General features: G+C 35.3%; 1 protein-coding gene across 7 annotated transcripts in view; it reads right to left on the bottom strand.

The window, feature by feature from the left end:
* Positions 1 to 20,669, bottom strand: part of LOC126867311 (serine/threonine-protein phosphatase 2B catalytic subunit 3-like) — a 236,378-nt gene that overhangs the window by 33,756 nt on the left and 181,953 nt on the right. For all 7 annotated transcript variants that reach the window (XM_050621681.1, XM_050621680.1, XM_050621678.1 and 4 more), the window contains exons 6-9: positions 14,635 to 14,774; positions 4,175 to 4,346; positions 3,917 to 4,043; positions 3,396 to 3,476 (exon numbers count right to left, since the gene is read on the bottom strand). In XM_050621681.1, coding sequence (XP_050477638.1) covers positions 3,396 to 3,476; positions 3,917 to 4,043; positions 4,175 to 4,346; positions 14,635 to 14,774 — 520 coding nt within the window. The remainder of the gene's footprint in view (positions 1 to 3,395; positions 3,477 to 3,916; positions 4,044 to 4,174; positions 4,347 to 14,634; positions 14,775 to 20,669) is intronic.

Here is a 20,669-nt window from a genome sequence, read left to right as displayed (position 1 = left end):
GCCACAAGTTAACCTGTATCTTGCGTTTTATATGATAAACATCGTCATTGGTATTTGTTATACAAGATATAATGGTACAAGACAGATTAAAATTTACCAAAAAACTATTACGGCCAACTATTATGACCAAACGATAACAGTTGTAGATTGATACAAAAAAATGAAAGAACGTTCCTAAAGCACCATCTTGAATGGATGCACCGAATCAAAGGTGACAGAAAAATATCTTCTAAATGATCGTAACGATGCAGAAAAATGGTCAATTCTACCGGTGACAACGACGATAATTTAGATTGTGTGCCATTGAAGTAACGTAAAATATATTTATATTTAATCGAAGGAGTGAAAACAAAGGATAGATAAATATATGTAAAGACAAATAAGAAAGATATATATGTATATATATATATATAGAGAGAGAGAGGATTAGAAAGAAGATACAAAAAAAGAGAGCTAGAAAAAATGTAGAAAAGATCTGTCGTACCTTGATGCGAGAAGATGTGTTACGAACCGCGAAACATGGATAGAGAAAGATGTAACAGTTGAAAATGAAGAATTCGTACGTAGAAAATGCGCATTTATGATTCGATCGAAGGAGAAAGATACGAAAAAAGGAAAAAAAAAGACAAATGAAAAATGAAAAACCGTAGAAATCGCAAAGTATACGTTTCTCACGGAAGTGTGTAAATTTCGTGTATACTTTTCTAGAGAACCAAAAACAAAAGTTTCTCGTTTCTAAATCTTCTTTCCGTTTCTTCGATTACTCTGAAATTTTCGCTCCTTTTTCACGTCCGCGTGATATTTCTTGCTCCTTTACCCTCTGTTCCTCGATAAAAGGAGAAAAAGAGGAACCGAAAGAACGTACAAACACGAAAGGAAAATATGTATATATATACACACACACGTATATCTATATGATGTATGTATATACGTATATAAACGAAGTAAGGGAAAAGAAGAATAGAAAAGACGAAAAAAGAAAATGGTGAGGGGTAGAACAGAAATAGAATCCAATAGTAACAAGAAAACAGATAAGGAGTGAGAAAGAGAGAGAGAGAGAGAGAAATAAATTTCGACACACCGAAACTATCTAATGGAAAAAGAACAATATATATAGCCAAAAAAATCAATGATCAAATATATAATGAAGCTCTTAATAATGTGACGATTAGAAGAGTCGAGTGGCGCTTCTTACCATCTGTCCGTGCAGCGGGTGAAAATGGAAACAGAAAGAAAATTCAAAATCTTCCTTTGAAAGTCGAGACTCGCAGGATATGGGACGTTCTTTTTCTTTTTACGATATTCGACTTTTTTTTAATCTTGCTTATCTCTATGAAATCTTTCTTTCGTGTTTATATCTTAATTTCACGATAATTAACATGTTATATATATAACATGTTAATTAATTTTTTGGGGGTGATAGAAAGGGTGAAAAGGGGGATCATAAGGGGAATATTTCTACAACAGACTATCGAAGTTCGCCCTGACGATTTATCTCGTCGTGGTAATGTTACCGCGCGCGATTTTCCTTTCGTTCGATCGTTGTTTCGATCGTTCGTTCCTTGAAACTATTTGTTCTCGTTTTTCTTTCTTTTCATTGTTACTTGTTTTTTTCTTTTTTCGTGAAGCACATTTTGTTTTTCAACGCCGAGTAAAGATGAAATTTTTTGAGAAAGAAAATATAGGTGCGGCCGTGGCTGAGTGGTTACGGTAGAACGAAAGATTGTGATTCGAGTAAAATCGAGAAGAAATAATTCGGAAGTATTATACATATATATATATAGTATGGAGTGGGTGCAGCTTTTTCGTCTGCAATTCCTTTTTCCTTTTCTGCGATTGGCGGATCGAGGCGTGGCGGCAAAGCTTAATTAAAAAACGTTCAGATTCTGACACAAGATAGCCTTTTTACAAGAAGTAAAAGCTTTCGAAGACAATAAAGAAAATTGTTACACTGAGTTGTCTTGTAAAAGTTCGAAATCTGTTTTCGTTTATTTTTAAAGAAACATCGAGACGCGATGATATACTTTCAAATTTTATTTTCTACTATACGAATGATTCAGAAGTCTTGCTGATCAACTCTAGAAATTGCAATGGAGTCTGTATATTATCAGCTTCAGCTAAACGAATTTATGGAAGTGATTTTTGAAACTGACGTTGAATACCAATCATGTACCTAGGTAACGAAATTGAAAATTAAAAAAAAAAAAAAAAAAAAAAGAACGAGAATTAAGTTGATCAGTTCGCCTTCTGAGAGGTTCATATTTTAAAAAACTATTTGTATGTTTTTAAGACAACTCAACGACGAGAAGGAAATGATTCGATAATAAGAAACGTGTCGAATTTTTAAAGAGTTTTGTTCCTCACGTCGATTAACGAGGAACATTTTTTATTACAAAACTTTGCCCTTTCTTTGTCACTTAAAGGTACTGTATATTATTTCATATAATAGAAAAAATTTATAATTAAGATAGATAAAAAATTTAACATTCATCAGAAGCGAAATAAAAGTGAACAGCACTCGAAGAATATCCCTCGTAAGCGAAGTGCGGATCGAAGCTGGATCGAAAAAAGTGTGAATAAAATAGATTGAAAAACGTGAAGATAACTCTTGTTTTTTTAAATTCTTTGCGGTCACGCGATCGATCTTCCATTCGGTTGAACGCGACGATTCCCCTATTTCCCTCTCAAAAAAAAAAAAAAAAAAAAAGAGGAATAAAAGATCAAGGGAACCACGCGTCACTCTCGTTATCTCGCTATTGAGACTTTAACGCATGGTAAAGAGATGAATCCTCGCGTTCCCGAGCGTTCAACATGGCCTCTCTTAAATCGTGTCTAGAGCACGTTAGATTTCACCGATAAATAGTCGGAACTAAATGTCTAAGCTAAAATCGTTCTTTCTTTCAAGTTGTTGTTTCTTTGAATTAATTCAAAAACTAACGAGATAAAAAATGCATCAAAAAAGAAAAAGAAAAGAAAAAGAAAAATCGTAGAAGCATATTTTTCTACAATTCTTATTTCGTAATAACGATATTAAAAAAAAAAAGAATAATAATAATATTGAAGATAACACTTCTTGCTTTTTTAATAGAAAGATAATATCTTTTGCGTATTTTTCTTAACAAAAATAGGGGGAAAAATACGGCAATGGGAATTGGAAACATAAACATTCCCCTCAATCGGTTAATCGTTCAAGCATCAAACGTGCCGCACAAATGGGATCACTCTGATCACGATGTAAGAGGGACCAGTGGATATCGATTTGAAAGAAATAAGAAGAAGAATATTTATATAAATATGTAAAGGTAAATAGATAGAGAGAGAAAGAAGAATCTCTGCAAGAAACGTGGTCGTATTAAAAGAAGAACGGGGGCGAGCAATGTGATAGTGGACATTACCTTCTTCGAGCCCGTCGTCTCCGTCGCTCATGAGCTCGTCGTCCGAGCAGATGCTCAACACGTTCACCAACATCTCTGTGACTGTGAAATTGAGAGACAAAGCGCGGAATAATTAATTGCGACAATTCAACTGATTAAATTATATACGATAATTATATACTAAAATATATTATAAAATTTGAAAAGTTTCTTTGAAAATGATCATTTTTTACAAGGCGAATGAAACTACGTATAATAATTAAACGACATATTAATCAAATATTATATGGATTATTTAATTTTTTAATACGAATACCAGAAAATTAATCTTAATTACGGAGAATTAGTCGTGTAATTAATATTCTTAATAATTGATATATCATATTAGATTATTATTTAATTTTATTAAATATATGCATTAAATATTCTCACTGTGGAGAATTAGCTATAATGAGGCATAATAAGCATTGCTCAAGTATAATTGGCATTTGGTATGGATAATTATTTAATTTTCTGATATACATGCAAAATCATTCACTTACCTTTTTCACCTACAAATGGCAAAGACCACGTGAAAACGTCCATGAAATTGGGCAACCAATAGGGATGCGGTGAACAATTGAACTGCCTGATGTTCATCACGTTGTTCTCGTATTTCAGTACAGCTGCCTGCAATTGTAAACAAGAAAAATTTATTTTTAAATGTTATACAAAATAAATTCTCCAAGAAAGACTCTACGGTCAACCGTACAATTTTTTTTTTTTTTTTTTATAGAATTTTCAAGTAGTCGACGTCTCACCTTGTTGTTGTAAACGTCGAGGTAGTTGGGCGCGCTGAAGATGGTGATTAGCGACGGGAAACCCGTCGTCTGAGATTTGCGGTACATGCGATAGCCCGCATCCTGAGCCTCGTGCGCCCTTATGATGCTGAGCAGGTTGTTGTTTTGCAGAAAATCGCAGCACGCCGCGTAACTGTGACAACAAACAAACAAATTAATTCACTTTGTATCTCGAGAAATATGTGAAAATTGTTCTCTTGTCTTGCGAAATACAAAATTTCTTTTTACATTCATACATACATACACACAAAGCGATAGAATTCAGAATTCAATTCGCGCAATCGTTGTAGAACACATCGAATCTACCAGAGATTCGACTCAATAGAAATCTTTTCTCTCGTATTGTTTCCTCAAATCGTATTGTTTTCCGAAATCAAATTTTCCTTTTACATGCAATATTTTCCTTCACAGCGACAGAATTCAAAAAACAAAAATGGGAAATGTCTATAGAATATGTTAAATTTATCAAAAATTCAACTCGATAGAAATGTTTCCTGCTGTTTGCCAAATTCTCCAGGTACAAAACTCCTCTTTACGATCGGCTATAGAATTTCGAAGAAAATCGCGAAAAATATGAATTGTATTGAATATAAAATGTAAGATTTATTCTCTATTTATCTTTCATGGTCCTCCTTCCTCTCCGAGATAGCCTTCCAGTTACATTTCTCTTTGGTTTATCCTTACGGTCTACTTTTCCAACAATCAAGTTTATCATCTCTCGTACTTAACATTTAGACTTAAAATCTACAACTTAAACTTAACATAAGAATGTACGTACCTCTTATAAGTCTTATTCTCTATGCGTTTGCTACTTATATTCTCGCAGCGCTTAAATTTCGATAATGTACAAATCCAAACAGATGATAAAAGATAAAATATGAAATTTTAAAAATATAAAATATAAAACTACAAAAAGTGATATGATATAACATGATATTTATATGTTGCAAAATCTGTCAAAAATTCTTCCTCCTCATTGTTCGCAATGAAAATTTCTTTTCGTAAACAAAAGGCGATAAAATTAAAGATCGCGATATGATCCTGTTTTATTTATCGATTGCTTGGAATAGTTTATAGAACGACCAAAGGTACTCATGACAATAGATCTTCAAATTATCCGAATTTCATGCATCGAAACTAAATTTGTATTAACATCGAATTAAGTGAACCGCTGATGATTGAATCCACTTAACTGAACACGAATTCCTATTATTTGATCGAGAAGCCATAGGTTATTGGGAGAATCAGTGATTTTCTATTATATGAACTGCAGACATATGAATTCTTTCTCCGATCACGTAAATGGAATTCTATTTAGGTTGATTTCAAGTGAGAGTGGTAGAAAAAGGTTCTACATATTTATGAAGGTGGTGAAAGTAACAGGGGAAAGAAAAGGAGAAAATAAAATTCTCCCTCTAAAGTTTTTTTTAGTTTGGTCGATGCACAGGCTGGTCGACGTGTAAAAGCTGTAAATTATGAAGATTTGCATATTTCACATTTTTGTTACTATAGAGTTACCAACATAATATCATAATTACTATTTTAATCTTTTCCAGTTCTACTGGTTCCATTCCTTCTACCATTTAATACATAAAATGGATTCCTTTGTATCAAAGCTTAATTTGATAGAAATACACTCAACAAGATGTTTGAACATTTACAAAACTTCTACGTCCATATTCTACATGTTATGTAGAACATTCAGAAATTTCATTAGCACTGTAGCAAAATAGGTTGATGAAATTTAAAACCTGACCCTAAACCTAATCAATCTGAAAAATATATATAGATATTACAAAATATTTATTGCAATACTTATTAAAGAATCAGGAAGTACATATTACAGGCAGCTGAAGCATGTAACAAGTGTTACGTATAATCCTACAGAATATTGAAATTTATTAATATAATAAATTATCGACTGTTTAAATACTTTTGTTACCTTTGCTATGCCAAATATCTTATAATTTCTTCGTATACGAGTATTTCCAATCTCGTTCCAAATTTTACAAATATTTTTTATCTACATCTAGATCATGTTCGTACGTAGATCGTACGAAGCATGTTCACATATTCACGTATTCATATTTTTATTTACATATACGAATATTTTCAAATTTGTTCCAAACTTTCCCAATACAATCATGATGGCCAAGTCTCGTAATAGTGCGAATGAAATTTCAGAAGGTTTCCTGCAACACGCGCAATTTCTAAGCCCCCGTGTACGTTCTAGTAAATATTTAACCTATTGAACATAAATTAACTACGATAAGATGTTGAATATGGCTGGCCAGGGCAAAGGGGCTTTTCAGAGGCACGCGATAATTGCAAAAAATGCAAATTACACCGAGCGTTAAAAGAGAGAATAATATTCGAGGCAAGAATAATAGTAAATTTCCATTAACGACACGGTTAAAGAGGAAGTTCGGTAGGACGAAGAAGGGTGATGAAAAATTGCTCGCAACTCTTGCGATATAAAATAGGCAAGCACGCTTCGTTGCGATGATAATATTCGCGGGATTCCTTACTGAATACAACACGAACAGTACGATGGTAATCCCGTAATGGCCGTGGCGCTATAAAGAAATCGTTCGAGATGGCTGGTGCACCTCCGCGTCGTCGTAGGATCTCGAAAGGCAGACTCGTAAAAAGCTCGCGTGTGAACCGTCTATCCTACTTCTTCTCCCCGTTCTATTTCACCCTTGTAAACGCAGTGACCTTCGTTCGTTCGTACGGGTCACGTGAAATGCGTGACAACCTTTTCGATTACCTTGCCTCGCTAATTAGCCGGTTTATGGCCGAGTTTCTCTGAAGATTACCGAATTATGTTAAACAGTATGTACAGAACTTAAATTTCTGCTTCAAGGTCATTGCATTATCGGCTATAGAATTTGCTCAAAAGTTGGAAAAAGTTACGCGATCGTTAAAAGATTGTTTAACTTACTGAAGAGTCCGTACTAGCAGATCTTGGACGAAACACTCACTTTCTCTCTTCTCTCATTGTGTCTAAGGTATAGGTCTGTTAGGCGAGCCTTACTAAAAGATTGTTTAATTCGATGTTTCATATGTAACAAAGAGGATATAAATTACAAATATATAATATGAAGAATTTGATGAAAAAAGGTATCAGGTGAAGTTTACGAAATTTATCAAAATGTCAAGTATCAAATCAGTCAAAGTATCAAATTTGGTTTACCATTTACCAAATTTGTCAATACTTACTCCAATAGTAAACATTTATTACAGACTCGAGGTTGCTAAAAGTTGGACATTTTCAAAATCTTCAAAATCTAAATTTTAAACGTGAACATTCCTATTCATTTTTATTAATTTAAACTCTTCGTATCGTTCATAGATGCAAAATTGTAGGAAACCATAGCTATTTTGGCTGAGTAGAAAGCTGGTAGAATTGAGACTACACAAAGCCTGTGGCGACTTTACAAAAACGTCGCGAACCAGTTGAAATATAATTTATATCGATCGAAATTCGACGAAATCGAGTACAGAGAGAATTACACGGGTGCAACAGCCTCGTATCCAATAGGAAAGCACGACAGCTTTTCGACGAGCGCGAACTATCTGTCGACTGTCAGATTCGATGGAATTGTGTCATGGGCAAAATATTGCGCGTTTTATCGCCAGTCTATGACACGATGATTTATCGTGGCACACCGTTTACACCGAAAACGCATTTAATTTTAGCGGAAATTCTAGAGTCAGCTTTTACGGTCGCTTCCATTGCCAAAACTATTGTTGGTCCGTTGTAAAACCTCGAACGAGGGTTTCTTGCGTTTCGCATTAGAGCGACGAGAATGCAGAAGCTGACCTAACGATGTGGAAGTCCTACTTTTTATTTTCTTATGATTCTATATTTATCCTAATATATATTTCTCTATTCATTTTTATACATACTCTTATATTTATTATGTTCATTATCCGAACCTACTTAAAAAAAAGGAAAAGAAAAGACGAAGATTAGATTAGCGTTGGGTGTTTTCCCTTTCGATTTTCTACAAAATTCATTCAAAATATCCCATTTTCAAGAATCGAGTCTCGAAAGAAGAAGAACCGGAGACGAACAGAAATTTGCCAGAGAAAATGAAAATATTGCTTAACACTAGGAGAGGTCTGCGCTTTGAAATTTTCTAAAAATTCATCAACAATTTCCTGTTTTCAAAAATCCAATCGCGAAAGAAGAACCGAGAAAGAGCGAAGACATTGTCTGAGGGTAGAAGTCTTCCCTTTCAAATTTTTATAAAATTTATCCAAAATTTCCTATTTCAACGTCATCAAAAGACTTCTCTGTTGAACCAGAAACGAATAAAAAATCGTCGGAAGAAATGAAAAAAAAACCATCCAACACCAGCAAACAATTTCTCAAAATTTCTCAGAAATGTCCTAGACCTCAAAAACAGACTAACAATTCGAAACATTGGAATTATTTAAACGAAACTCAAAGTAGATTAGTACGACAGCATCGCGCCATCGACGGATCCACGTACGTGAAATTGGTTCGAAGGTTGGCCGGAAGTACGGTGCAAGGGAGGCTTAAAACGTTCTCGACAATTTTACTGGGGTTTGCTGCAAGCCGCACGCGAGGCAGCACGCGAAATTTCACGATAACTCCTTCTCTCTTCTTCTCGCCGTCTTTGTCCGACTTTTTCCCTCTCGCACACTCGCCCCTCTCGCGGCGGAGTAATTTTATCCGGCGATCGAGCACGATAACAGAGGCACGGGCCAAGAGCGTTTATAAATTATAATGCGGCCGATAAATCGTCAGCATCTGACGGGGGTCATCTCGCGAATCGATCGTCCACGCTCGCGCGAGCGATCCGGGGCGGAAAGAGAGAAACGGATCGCGGACGAATCAATTAGTTAATAAGCTTGATCGAGCGCGTTAACACATTGTTGACCGGTCACGGGTGAACTCGTGTCTCTCGTGCATAAAGTTGAGTTGTTCGATTTTATATAAAATAACACGCGTTAGTTTTTTTGCGTAAAATAGCCGGTCAACGATGTGTTAATATGTTTTACTCTGGCGCGTTGTACGGATAATTCCTGGTATTTATATTATTGTTGTCGTCGTCAGTTTGTTTTTCTTTTTAAGTAAATTTATCATTATGAATATGGATGACGATTCGAGGATCGATGTTCACGGAATTAAACGGGATTAAAATTCGAAATTATTCAATTTTCGTTGCTATAGCTGTGCGTAATCTCTCTATCAGTGTACTGGGACATTGTATATTTTTGTTTCAAATGTAAATGGGATTACAGAGAAAATCATTGAGTGTAAGTTGATAAAGCAATTTTGTTAAAGTAACTGTTATATTATCCGCACTGAACATTTCATAAATATTAATAATGATATTATTGAACAGAAATGTTGTACACTCTCTTCTCCAATTTTTATATCAGAGTCATCGAGTGAAAATTTAGAAGTTTCATTTATTTTTAGTTAGCGAACTTGTCAATGACCATACAATGGTAATTATTCGTACTATTTACCTTCAATTGCTTATTTTATATCTTCATCGCAAGCAGTAGTTTCGTTTTTTAAGATAATCCAAAAAATGATAAACAGCAAAGAGTATTTCAATTTGTTAGAAGTAGTAAAAATAAAAGTCTACTTTACTCGCAGTTCTAACGTTTCAATTCAGCTATTTTTCAAGTAGAAATTATACAAGATCGAAGATCATAGTTGAAGTTGGAAATAAATTTCGTGAATGGCGAGATTAGGAAAGAAAAAGGAATTGTTAAAAATCTTTGGCAATTATATGTGGAAACGAATGTCACGAAGCAGTGGCTTTTAGCACGATAACTATCCCACAGGGCCATCAGCTTCCGGTGAATGTGCAATTTGTATGAAACGACGCGCTCGTAGTTTTAATGGCGAACAACGATTCAGTGCTCTCATAAATCCGCTCGTATCGCCCATAATTAATGACGCATCGCGGTACCTGAAATAATGAGCTATGTAGAATCCATCATAAAACCCTGTGTGACTTGAATTTCGATATTAAACCAAAATAGGCCCTTCGTTAACAGAAAAATGTTATACCTTTGATAATTTAATTACGAATATTATTTTCACGAATTAATATGAGATTTATAGGAATATGAATATGAAATCATATGGTTATTTTTCATCATCATACCTAATTGGAATTGATTTTTCACAAGTGAAACTAATGAATTTCACATTTGATAAATATTCGATTTTAACATTTGCGTAATTAGCGTAATTAGTATCTGAACGTTCAAAGAGCGAATGACTTATTTCTATAAAGATATTTGTTTGAGAGAAGTGGCGCGAATAACTGTAAATGCGTAACTTTTTTACTTTTATAATTTATGCAGTTAATCAGTGTGACTTTTCAGTGGTTTGATTGGTCACTGCGGTCGTTGTGAACGGTGCTTAAAGGTAGTTCGCGGCCTTGCCTTTACCTTGGCTCGAACGTTTCTCGCGGCCCTTGGCCACGTCAGTTATAGGAGCGCGAAAAAGGTCAGTCGACTGACGTCTAGCGCTTAATTTGTTTACACGAACACACCGGTCGTGTTCAACGTAGACGATGCTGGCTGTCGTAACAGCATTCGGAACGCTGTTAACCATGTCCGGATTCGGAGAAATCTTCTGGAAAATAATTTTCTTAAACTAACTTCCTAAAAAAGAAGAAAGAAGGGAGAAATTCCATAAAGATCTTCAAACCTTAAACCATAAAACCTCAAACCATAAAAATCTTCAATTAATTTTAATCCAAAATCGTACATAGTGTCTCGGAACATCCAAAGTCTCGATACACCCAAAAATTCACAAAAATGTCACTTAACAAGTAAACCATTCAGCAACCACGTTAAAATCATTGAAAGAACTAGACAAAAGCGACGATGTTACGAACACTATTTTCTTAAATTTATTTAAAAATCTATTATCACGTACGTATGTCTTCCGAAGATAAATGTACATATGAAGGTATCTACGATAAGTGTCAAAAGCGAGTATGCACCTTAAAGACCCGAAATTCATGCAGCAACTCTTACACATATGTTGCATAAATTGCAAATTGATTGAAAAGATATAAAATATGTGGGAATTGTTATTTTTTAATCTCACTGTATGCAATAAAACTATGAAATTCATAAGAAATAAAATCAGCCAGTTTGACTCTTGAGAGAGAGGAAGAGAGACAAAGAGAGAGAGAGAGAGAGAGAGAGAGTCAAATTCGTCCAGCCAGATCGTATTGTATAATTTAGTATGTGCGTCGGGTGGCCGATATTTTCGAACGAACGAGCAATATTATTTTCGAATGTACGTCGATAGATGGTGGTTTGTCCCGAAATTCGCGTCAATTATGTACTTTATCGAGGACGCCAATGTAGAACAGTGGATGGCTTTCAGTAGAACGAGTCGACGCATGGTCAGACAACCGGCTGGGATTTCGCGACTAAAGCAACTTTGTGTGCCGCGAACGAATTTAAACGAAACACAATTGCCCTTCATTAGCCAGGCTAATTGCCGGCGGAGACCGAACGTGTCCTAGTTAAATCGTAGTTCGTAAACAACGCTAATCAGTCGTCGTGTAATTATTGGAGCTTCGATGGAAAGGCACGCGTTTGGCCAGGCCGACTGGAAAATTCGTCATCGTGCTACTTGTGATTTTACCATCTACCACGAGATAAATAATTTTTGAGTAAATATTCGCATTGAAGATTGCGTCGTTCAACGATTGTTTAAGTGAATAATGCTTATATGAAAATCGTAATTTACGTACTAGATATTGGGTAATTAACACTAACCTTACCAGACACGGTCAAACGATTGGTTTGGAAATTTAAATTTAAAATTATACCTTCATAGTTATTTATTTTGTTCGTCTAACTTTATGTAAATTATTATATTAACCAAAATTGAGAAATTAGTGTTAACGAAGGAATATAGTAAGTAAATAACTTTCGTGTTAAATATAGGATAAAACTAGTGAGCGATTTATTAGAATATCTTGTTACTTGAACAATTAATTACCACGCAGTTAATACTAGTATCTTGGTCATTCATATTCATATTTGTAGCCAAGGTATTTTGGAAGCAAACACATTACAAAGTTGGATAGGCGTAGTTACAAAACAAATTATATGTCAAGGGTGTAATAGTTTGGTAAACACGTAGCTTTCAACATCATGGCGAAAATTCAATGAGAGGAGGTTACATCAGGAATTTCATTTAAGTCGAAATTTGAAGAGACACGTTCGATTGAAACGTCACGTCGCGTCCTGTTGTCCGCTCAAGCGTACATGCAGATATTCAGAATGGAAAAATTTAATAAAAATGTTATATTCTATGGTACATTCTACTTTCATGAACCGATCATTTGCAATATCTGCGAGTGTTATACTTTTGAAATTCCAAGTCGTCGTCCGATCTAACAGGAAAAGTAAAAATTAAAAGAATGAAACTTTTTAAATCGAATACTGCGGCAAAGTTAAATGTATTTTTTCGAAAGTTTTCAGAAACTTTCTACAAACTTTTAATTAAATCGCAAACAATGATTCGCAGCAATACGATAATATACGAGATTCGGAAGCGGAAATAAACGAGTAGGAAATCACAAGCAGCACTCGCGAAAAATTGTTCGACTCGGATACATCGATTTTTCATGAAATATAAAGGTACAATGTGTGGTCGTCAATTACGTTATTTCTATCGTCCATTACTATTTCGATGCCCGCGTCTACTTATAAAACGCTGATCTACTTTAAAGTAGAAAAAGAACGTCGTTTATCTTCTTTATTAAAATGCTAATATTTAAACGCCAACAGCCAGTGGAGTTTCCTGCTCGTTCTTGTCCATTCATTTATCAACGGGACACAAAAGAATTTAAAAAGATACAAAATGTGATCCAAAAGTTTCCTTTGTCCCTGTCAGAATTATATCGCCGATTTTCTTAGTAGATTTTCCGCATGTTGTGGCAGAAAGAATTCCTGATACTTCTAAAAACTTCCATCGAGCTCGGTCAAAGGAACCGCCACTCAAATTTTATTTGATCGCTTTAACGATCAGTTAAAAAAAAAAAAAAATTGATGCAGTGTTGACGTTTACGGCAATTTATATCTCTATGAACCTAATTAGTACGTAATTTAAATATTACACGTAATTAGAGCGGAAATATTTATATAATTTGACATTTTTTCACATTGCAAATATTCTATATTTCCTTAGTATTTTTAAATATCATAGCGGAAATTTCTTTATTTTATTGTTTAATATGTTTTTGCACCTTTAAATGGATAAAAATTCGCAGTTTAGTTATAATTAATAAAACACTATATTTCAGACCTCCTATATTTTTCATACACTGCGTGTTCTATGCATTTTCTTAGCTTTAAACGTTCCATAAATTCATAAATATCAACGGCTTGGTTACTAATTTCTTTGAAAAACATAGAAAATAAAGCAAGGTAAAATAAAAATGAAAATGTCGTCAGCCGACGAGGGCGTTGACACGGAATTTGCTGTAAAGCCGACTCGTTTGGTGTTCCACGATCGCTTTCGAGTTTGCGACGAACAAACGGCTGGCTAATTATTCGCTGAATAGGATCAAGGGACGAGGGAAAGTGGAAGAGAAACGTGAAAGGCTGTGAGAGATTTTCCCAGGGACAGAAAAGCGACGGGAATGTTCTATAAGGGATGAAAAGAGCTAGGTTGTTTTTAACGTCGCCTAGCAAAGTCATAGTCGGACGTTTTATGGTTTTGAGAGATTAATGAAATAAAGTCGCGTAGCCAAAAAGCAAATTAAAAATTCGTTATTAAAAAATTCACGAAAAAGATACACCTAACAATGAATTGTACGATATGACCCAAGTTGTGAAAAATATATAAAATCATCTCTCAGTGGATCATTCTTTCCCCACTATTCTACGTAGAAAAGTAGATATTAATAGAAAAATATATACTCGTTATTTCTTCTTATACTTATTAATGTGTTGGTATTTGTTAATATAAAAATATATACTCATACTAATATACATGTACATTTCTACTCAAATAAGTAGAGTAAAAGAGCGATGAGAATAATATGGTGCTGGAAAAATATTTAGTTGAAATCGTTCATTATCCATTTGTTTTGTAAGATTTCTCGTTAATTACAACGAAAGGAAAGTAGATCATTTTATATGTTACTATACGCATAAGGGTGAGATTATTTGTAAAGAAAATTGTGTAATTACATAATCTATACCACTACATCATGACGTGAAAAAATATCGTTCTATAAAAATCGTAAACTTTCGTTCATCGTCAACTTTACCTTAAAATTTCTTTCTAGCTCTAACTAGAAAGCAGTGTATTATTTTGCATATTGCTATATTGTGTATTATATTTTAATATAATAATTAATCTACATGTAAAGTAGCCGTGTATTTACCTGTAAAAGTATGAACAACCCCTAACGCTGTTGTGAGAGAAATGTTCGGCGTTCTTCTCGTTGCCGAAGTCCTCCAATGGATCCGACCAGAGCAGATCGCACATCGGCCCATACGCCGGCGGCTCTTTGAACCTGTCCAACTGAAACAGCAAAATCAACATCGATCGAATTAGTCGAAGGAACAGGTTTCTCTGATGCAGTCATCGTGTAAACGCGTCACGTGTCTAATTATCTAAACGCTCGAATGTAGCGAGGACTCGTTGCTCCAAGCTTCTAATTAACGCGGCTGTGTGTTTTGACATCGACATGTGTACCTCTACCATAATCATTTCTGATTAACTGCGGAAAATCATCGGATCCGATATCCCATTTCCCAACAGCTTTATCATATAACTAACTTAGAATCATGTAGCAAGGCGAAGATGTAAAAATAATTCGAGATTTGTTTGCCGGAAATATCGAGTTATAATATCAGTTGCTTGTCAATAATATTGTGGTTGCTTGTCAATAATAAAATGTACGAAATAAGACGAGAATAAGAAACGTTCGAATAAAATGATATCACGTTTTCAATTCAACGTGAATGTATAAATATGTTTTAGTTGTATGAATAATTTTGTTAGTTGGAGGAAAACTCCGAGAAAGAAACGTGTAATGCAACAGTTCTTTTGCATCGATCCATGAAATGCATAAAATTTACTCCACGGTATATCGATCGATATTATTTCATGTTATCTCGCGATATCCTCTTCCACCCCTAAACGTGTTATACGTGTTAAACGCCCAAACATTCAAGTTCTCATAGAAAATTCGATTTTTCTAATTAAGCAATAGTAATAATTTTATTAATGTAGTATCGTGGACGAAAGGCCTAAGAAATATCGGGCGAACTATGAACAATGTCGCGAGAGCCGAGGCGCCGTCGGGCCCATCAATGTGTCATCGGTCTTTTCAAGTGCATAGTTTCGTGGAAAAGACCTACGTGACCCTGGCTACGAGCGTCTGCAGAACACGTGTGCGGTGGGCCTAGGAAAAAGTCAATAGAATGGGACAACGGCCAGAGAGGGTCAGTCGAGAAACAGAGTGCGAGTCGAGGAGCCGAGTGCGAGTTGAGCGGAGACGGAGGTTGCGAGTGGCGTTGCCGAGAGAGTGTGGATTGCGCTGTTTTCTGTACGTTTGGCATGAGTAGTTCAGGTTAATCAACAATCGTCTTTTTCTGTCTGATTAACATCTCTATTGTCCATTCCTTTGTAAACATATTATATCACGATATTACATTAATTATTTAGTTTATTTATCCAGCAATGGCGACAATATTAATTTTCCTGATTAAACGACAGATATTGAGAATTTCTCACGAACGCGCCAACATCCGCAGTCAACTCGAATAAACACAGTAACCATTTCTCTCTGGAAATCGATATGAAAACTACTGAATCGAGTTCCGATGACAAGGAACTCGACTATGAGGTTCGCGTGTCACTTAATTGCGCGTTATTTAATTTACTCGCGATCGAGGATTCGTTTAAAATACCCTGTGAAAGAGAAAAATGAAGAAGAGGAGGAGGAGGAGGAAGGAGAGTGGTTTACGCTCTCTCGATGGAGAAACTAGGTAGACGAGCCACTTATTTACTCGAAGGAGACACACACACACACGTATAAAAACACACACAGGCGGACAGCTAGGAGGAGAGCAGATTCGCTTCTGGAGTGGTGTTTCCGCGTCATAAAGCATTCACGAACTCTGGCCTAGATTTATTCCGGGCTTGTGTCGAACCGCTCGTTGGAATCAAAGAAAAATCAGAGAAATTCCAACCCGGTAACTTTTACCCTGCCTCTCGTTCGAACGGTTACCGAAAAAACCACGTAAAGACACATCTCACAGGAAGGGAAGAAAAATTTTTAAATATTTCAACGATATCAGTACGATATTGGACAGCTAACGCCCTATTTTTCCCATGTTTCGCTCTTCAACTTTCTATTATATTCGCGTTTCACTCTCTTGTGTGTTCTATCGAGCGTAAATATAACGAAAAGAGAAAAGGAAGAGATAGTTTGGAAAATATTGAGATTCAAATATTTGGAAATTAATGGAAAAAAGTTAATTTTAATGCAAGAGTTGATGGTTGCTTGACTAACTGGATGTTTACGAGACGAAACAAATTTAACAACAATTAGCGTTGCAAAGTTTCCATCGCGAAATAAGAACAAGAAGAGTAGATAGAAATTGATGCAGAAAATGGCCTTCAATCAATTTCCACAGTCTCTAACTATAAAGCATCTGAAGACTCAAGTATCAGAAAATTAATAAAAATAATTGAATTTTGGTCGAAGATCTGAAGTTCCTTTGATTAATTATAAGATAAAATAAATTTAGCAGCAACTCTCATCGCGAAGTTTTCATCGTGAAATAAGAAGAAGAAAAGTAGATCAAAATTAATGTAGAAAATCCCCGTAAATCAATTTCCAAGCGTAAAATACAAAACATTTAAAGATTCAAATATTTGGTGATTAATTAAAATACTGAAATTTTGCTTTAAGACTTGACGTTCCTTTGATTAATTAGAAGATAAAATAAATTTAACATCAACTTTCGTTGTAGACTTTCTTCCATCGCGAAATAAGAAACAAGAAAAGTAGATGAAAATTAATCTACAAAATCTCCATAAATCACTTTTCAATCTCAAAGTACGGAGCGTTTAAAGATACGAGTATCTGACAATGAATTCAAAGAATTTAATTTCGGTCGACGATTTGGCGTTCCTTTGGCCAATTACAGGGTAAAATAAACTTACCAACAACTTTCATCGCGAAGTTTTGCATCGTGAAATCAGAACAAGAAAGGTAGATGAAAATTAATGAACAAATTCTCAGCTATAAAATGCAAAGCATCTAAAGAAAATGAGAAAAAGCCCCTCAAAATTCGGTATATATCTTGCGATTACTTGTAAACTAACGTAAACTTGACAGCAAATAGAAACGAAAAGAAGAGGCTGGACGAACAGGAATCGCGCGTCGACCATTGGAAAGGGAAGTGGTTTACAGAGGCTCTCGGCGTCGAAACGTTTCCAATAATTACCCGGTCGTAATTACCCAACTACGAGAGCTGACTTAACGTTGACGTATCGACGTTGTCTCGGTGTTTATCGTGCAGCGGAGACCTCAGTCGTGGACTACAAGTTTTGATCATAATGGGTAACGCTAATTATGTTCAATGGCATTAGTTCTCAGCGCACAGTGGCTGGCTGCGTGTGCCTCACGCACATGGCTGCAAGTATGTATGTATATATATACACAATATATGTGTATGTATATGTGTATATACACACGTACACGAAGGAAACGAGAATACAGTTTACAGTGTAACGAGCAGTTCGCACCTAATAATAGCAAACGTAATATTACCGGCGTTATTACCCTTGCCAAAGTAGCTTCGTCGTTTTCGCCACTAAATCTGCTTTAACTTCGAAACGATCGAATTGGACGACGAAGTTGATTGCATTCCATTGGTATTGCCGGTGTAAATTGTCGCGTTTGTCCCTTTGGGAAAGGAAATTTCGACGGAGGATGGTAGATTATTGAAATTCACTGAGGTTGGGAAATTAAAAATCGGCAACCTGAATTGTTGTACTGTTTTCTTGGAAAGAGAAAATGCGACGGAGGATGGTGGATTATTGAGATTATTATTAGGGTAGGGAAATTTCAAATCTGAAATTGCTGCGTTGTTCTGAATCAGAAACAGTTCTGAATCTGAAACAGTTGCAAGAGAAATTTTGCTTGTCGGTAAATAAAAAATTACGATCATTGTGTTGGAAATAATGTATTATGTAAATTTAAGCGTTATTACTTTGGAGAGTAGAATCGAGGTGTATTATTAAATTATTAATGGTAGATCGTTGAAATTATTAACGTGGAAAGAATTTAACACTTGTAGAACTCCGGTAGTTTATAATTACGTTTGCATAATCTGGCGGTAGAAAGGTAACAAATTTCAATAATAAAAATATTCATAGTTTTTAAGTCGTTTCTTTTGTGTCACCTTATTTTACTTTCATTTTATTACAGTTAAATTCAATTAAATCCCATAAAGGGAAGTTTCTAATTTGCATGAAAAAATTTTTTAATTAAGAAGGAAGAGGTGTTTCCGCGTGCGCTTTAATGAAATAATAAGCGATTTTAAAAAGATAGCGCCAGCCATGTTGGCGCGCGCCGCGTCTGACTAGACGCGTTCCCTTTTCACTTACTCCATCGTCACACGCGTACACGCTGTATTTGGAATTAAAGATCTAGTTTATCGATAATTAATTATGCCAATTTAATTATGTAATTAATAATCACCTTCTCGATAGTAGTAAGAAGATCATACGGATTATGCTGTCAAGAATACTAAAAGGTATGTTTTAAAATCATAAAAAATACTATAAAGGCGTGGTGAAAAAAGCTTGCAGCAATAAAAATATATGCCTGAAGAAAAGAATTATAAACGTAGAAAAACCGGGGGAAAATATCAAAAAAGTTGTTGCAGTAATTAAAATAGGGGAAAATGTTAAAAAAGGAGTTGCATTAATTAAAACAGGAAACGAGACAAAAAATAAAATGTAAGAGAATTAAAATAGAAATTGTGGCAATAAAGAATGTAGTATAAGAACACAAAGAGAGAAAGGAAAAAAAGGTTGGAAGTAATAAAAAAATATACCAGCAATAAGTAATTAGATAACTGAAAGAAACGCTAAAAAATAGAATTGGAATAATAACAAGTAAGCGATAGACAGAGAAAAGATGTGAGAAAGCAAGATACCAATTTGAAATAAGAGAACGCCGTATAGGTGTCTACTAAGAAGAAAGAAGAATAAAAATATACAAGGGCGCCACTAAAAAAAGAAAGTTGCAAGCGATATATCATAACTCTTCTCAACTTTCTGTCAGTTCGCACCAACATCATAAACTTCGACGTTCGATCGATCTTTACGGTTTTATTAAATTTCTCCCACCAGCTACGACTATACGGACTATACTCAACATAATCGTGCTAGTCTACCGCAAGCATATTGCACGTGACAACGTCCAAGTCACGTTAAGAAGTTCTATCCGGATGACTGCCAATTGGTACACCGTACAAAATATGTATAATCGTGTGTTGCGGTGGAATTTCTCGGTTAGCCGAACGAAATACGACGAAAAAGAGGCGGCGACACAACGGGCGAATCAGTGGCCAAAACATTTGCCATTGGGCAACGTTCCCGTATCGCGTTTTCTCATCCTCGAACTACAACCACGCGTACGACATCCGCAATTCTACTTTTACCTGGCAGCCAAGCCAACAATCGCGTATCATCTGTTGTAAATTTTCGTAGTGACAGCCGTCAGAAGCAATCAGCGATCGTAATACACGTGTACCGAATACATACATACGCGCTTCAGGTGATTTTGGTGGCAACGGAACAATTTCGGCATTTTTTATTACGTTCATTTTGCTCAACTAGAGATATTATGGCATGCCACTACTGTGATCAACTTATACGAAAGCTGCGAGGCAAAATCGCAAAATGTAAAATTCCAAATTGTTACTTCTGGGTATCGTTGGAAAATTTCGATAGTTTTGTGACTGGAGTGACACTCGACAGATGTGCTTCGATATATCAGGATTTTCTGGAAAATTAGTCGTTATAATGTTATACCGTGCTATGTATATTTAAACAAGGAAAATGGAACAAAGGATTTACAAATTGTTAAAATTATGTAATTAGTAAATTATTATTAAACTGTTTAGTCGATAGCTCAGATTTGTGAAACGAAAGAATCGTGAAAGAACATGCACGCGTTCGGTGGGACTGTCGACAGATAGAAGATAGAAAAAAGGAAGGTAATTTTGTAATAAACGAAGGTAATCCCTGGCGCGTGCACCATGATTGCTTGCAATTTCCACTTTTTTCCATCGCGAATGAAACGAAGGAAAAAAGATGAGAGGATCTGAAGAAGAGCGGTGTACAGGAAACGACTCAAAGGGAATAAAAACGAGAGAAAAAATAAAGAGG

Source organism: Bombus huntii, chromosome 7 (assembly GCF_024542735.1).
Source record: "Bombus huntii isolate Logan2020A chromosome 7, iyBomHunt1.1, whole genome shotgun sequence".
NCBI lineage: Eukaryota > Metazoa > Arthropoda > Insecta > Hymenoptera > Apidae > Bombus > Bombus huntii.
The sequence above is the reverse complement of the archived record's forward strand: the minus strand, read 5'-3'. Positions and strand labels throughout refer to the sequence as shown.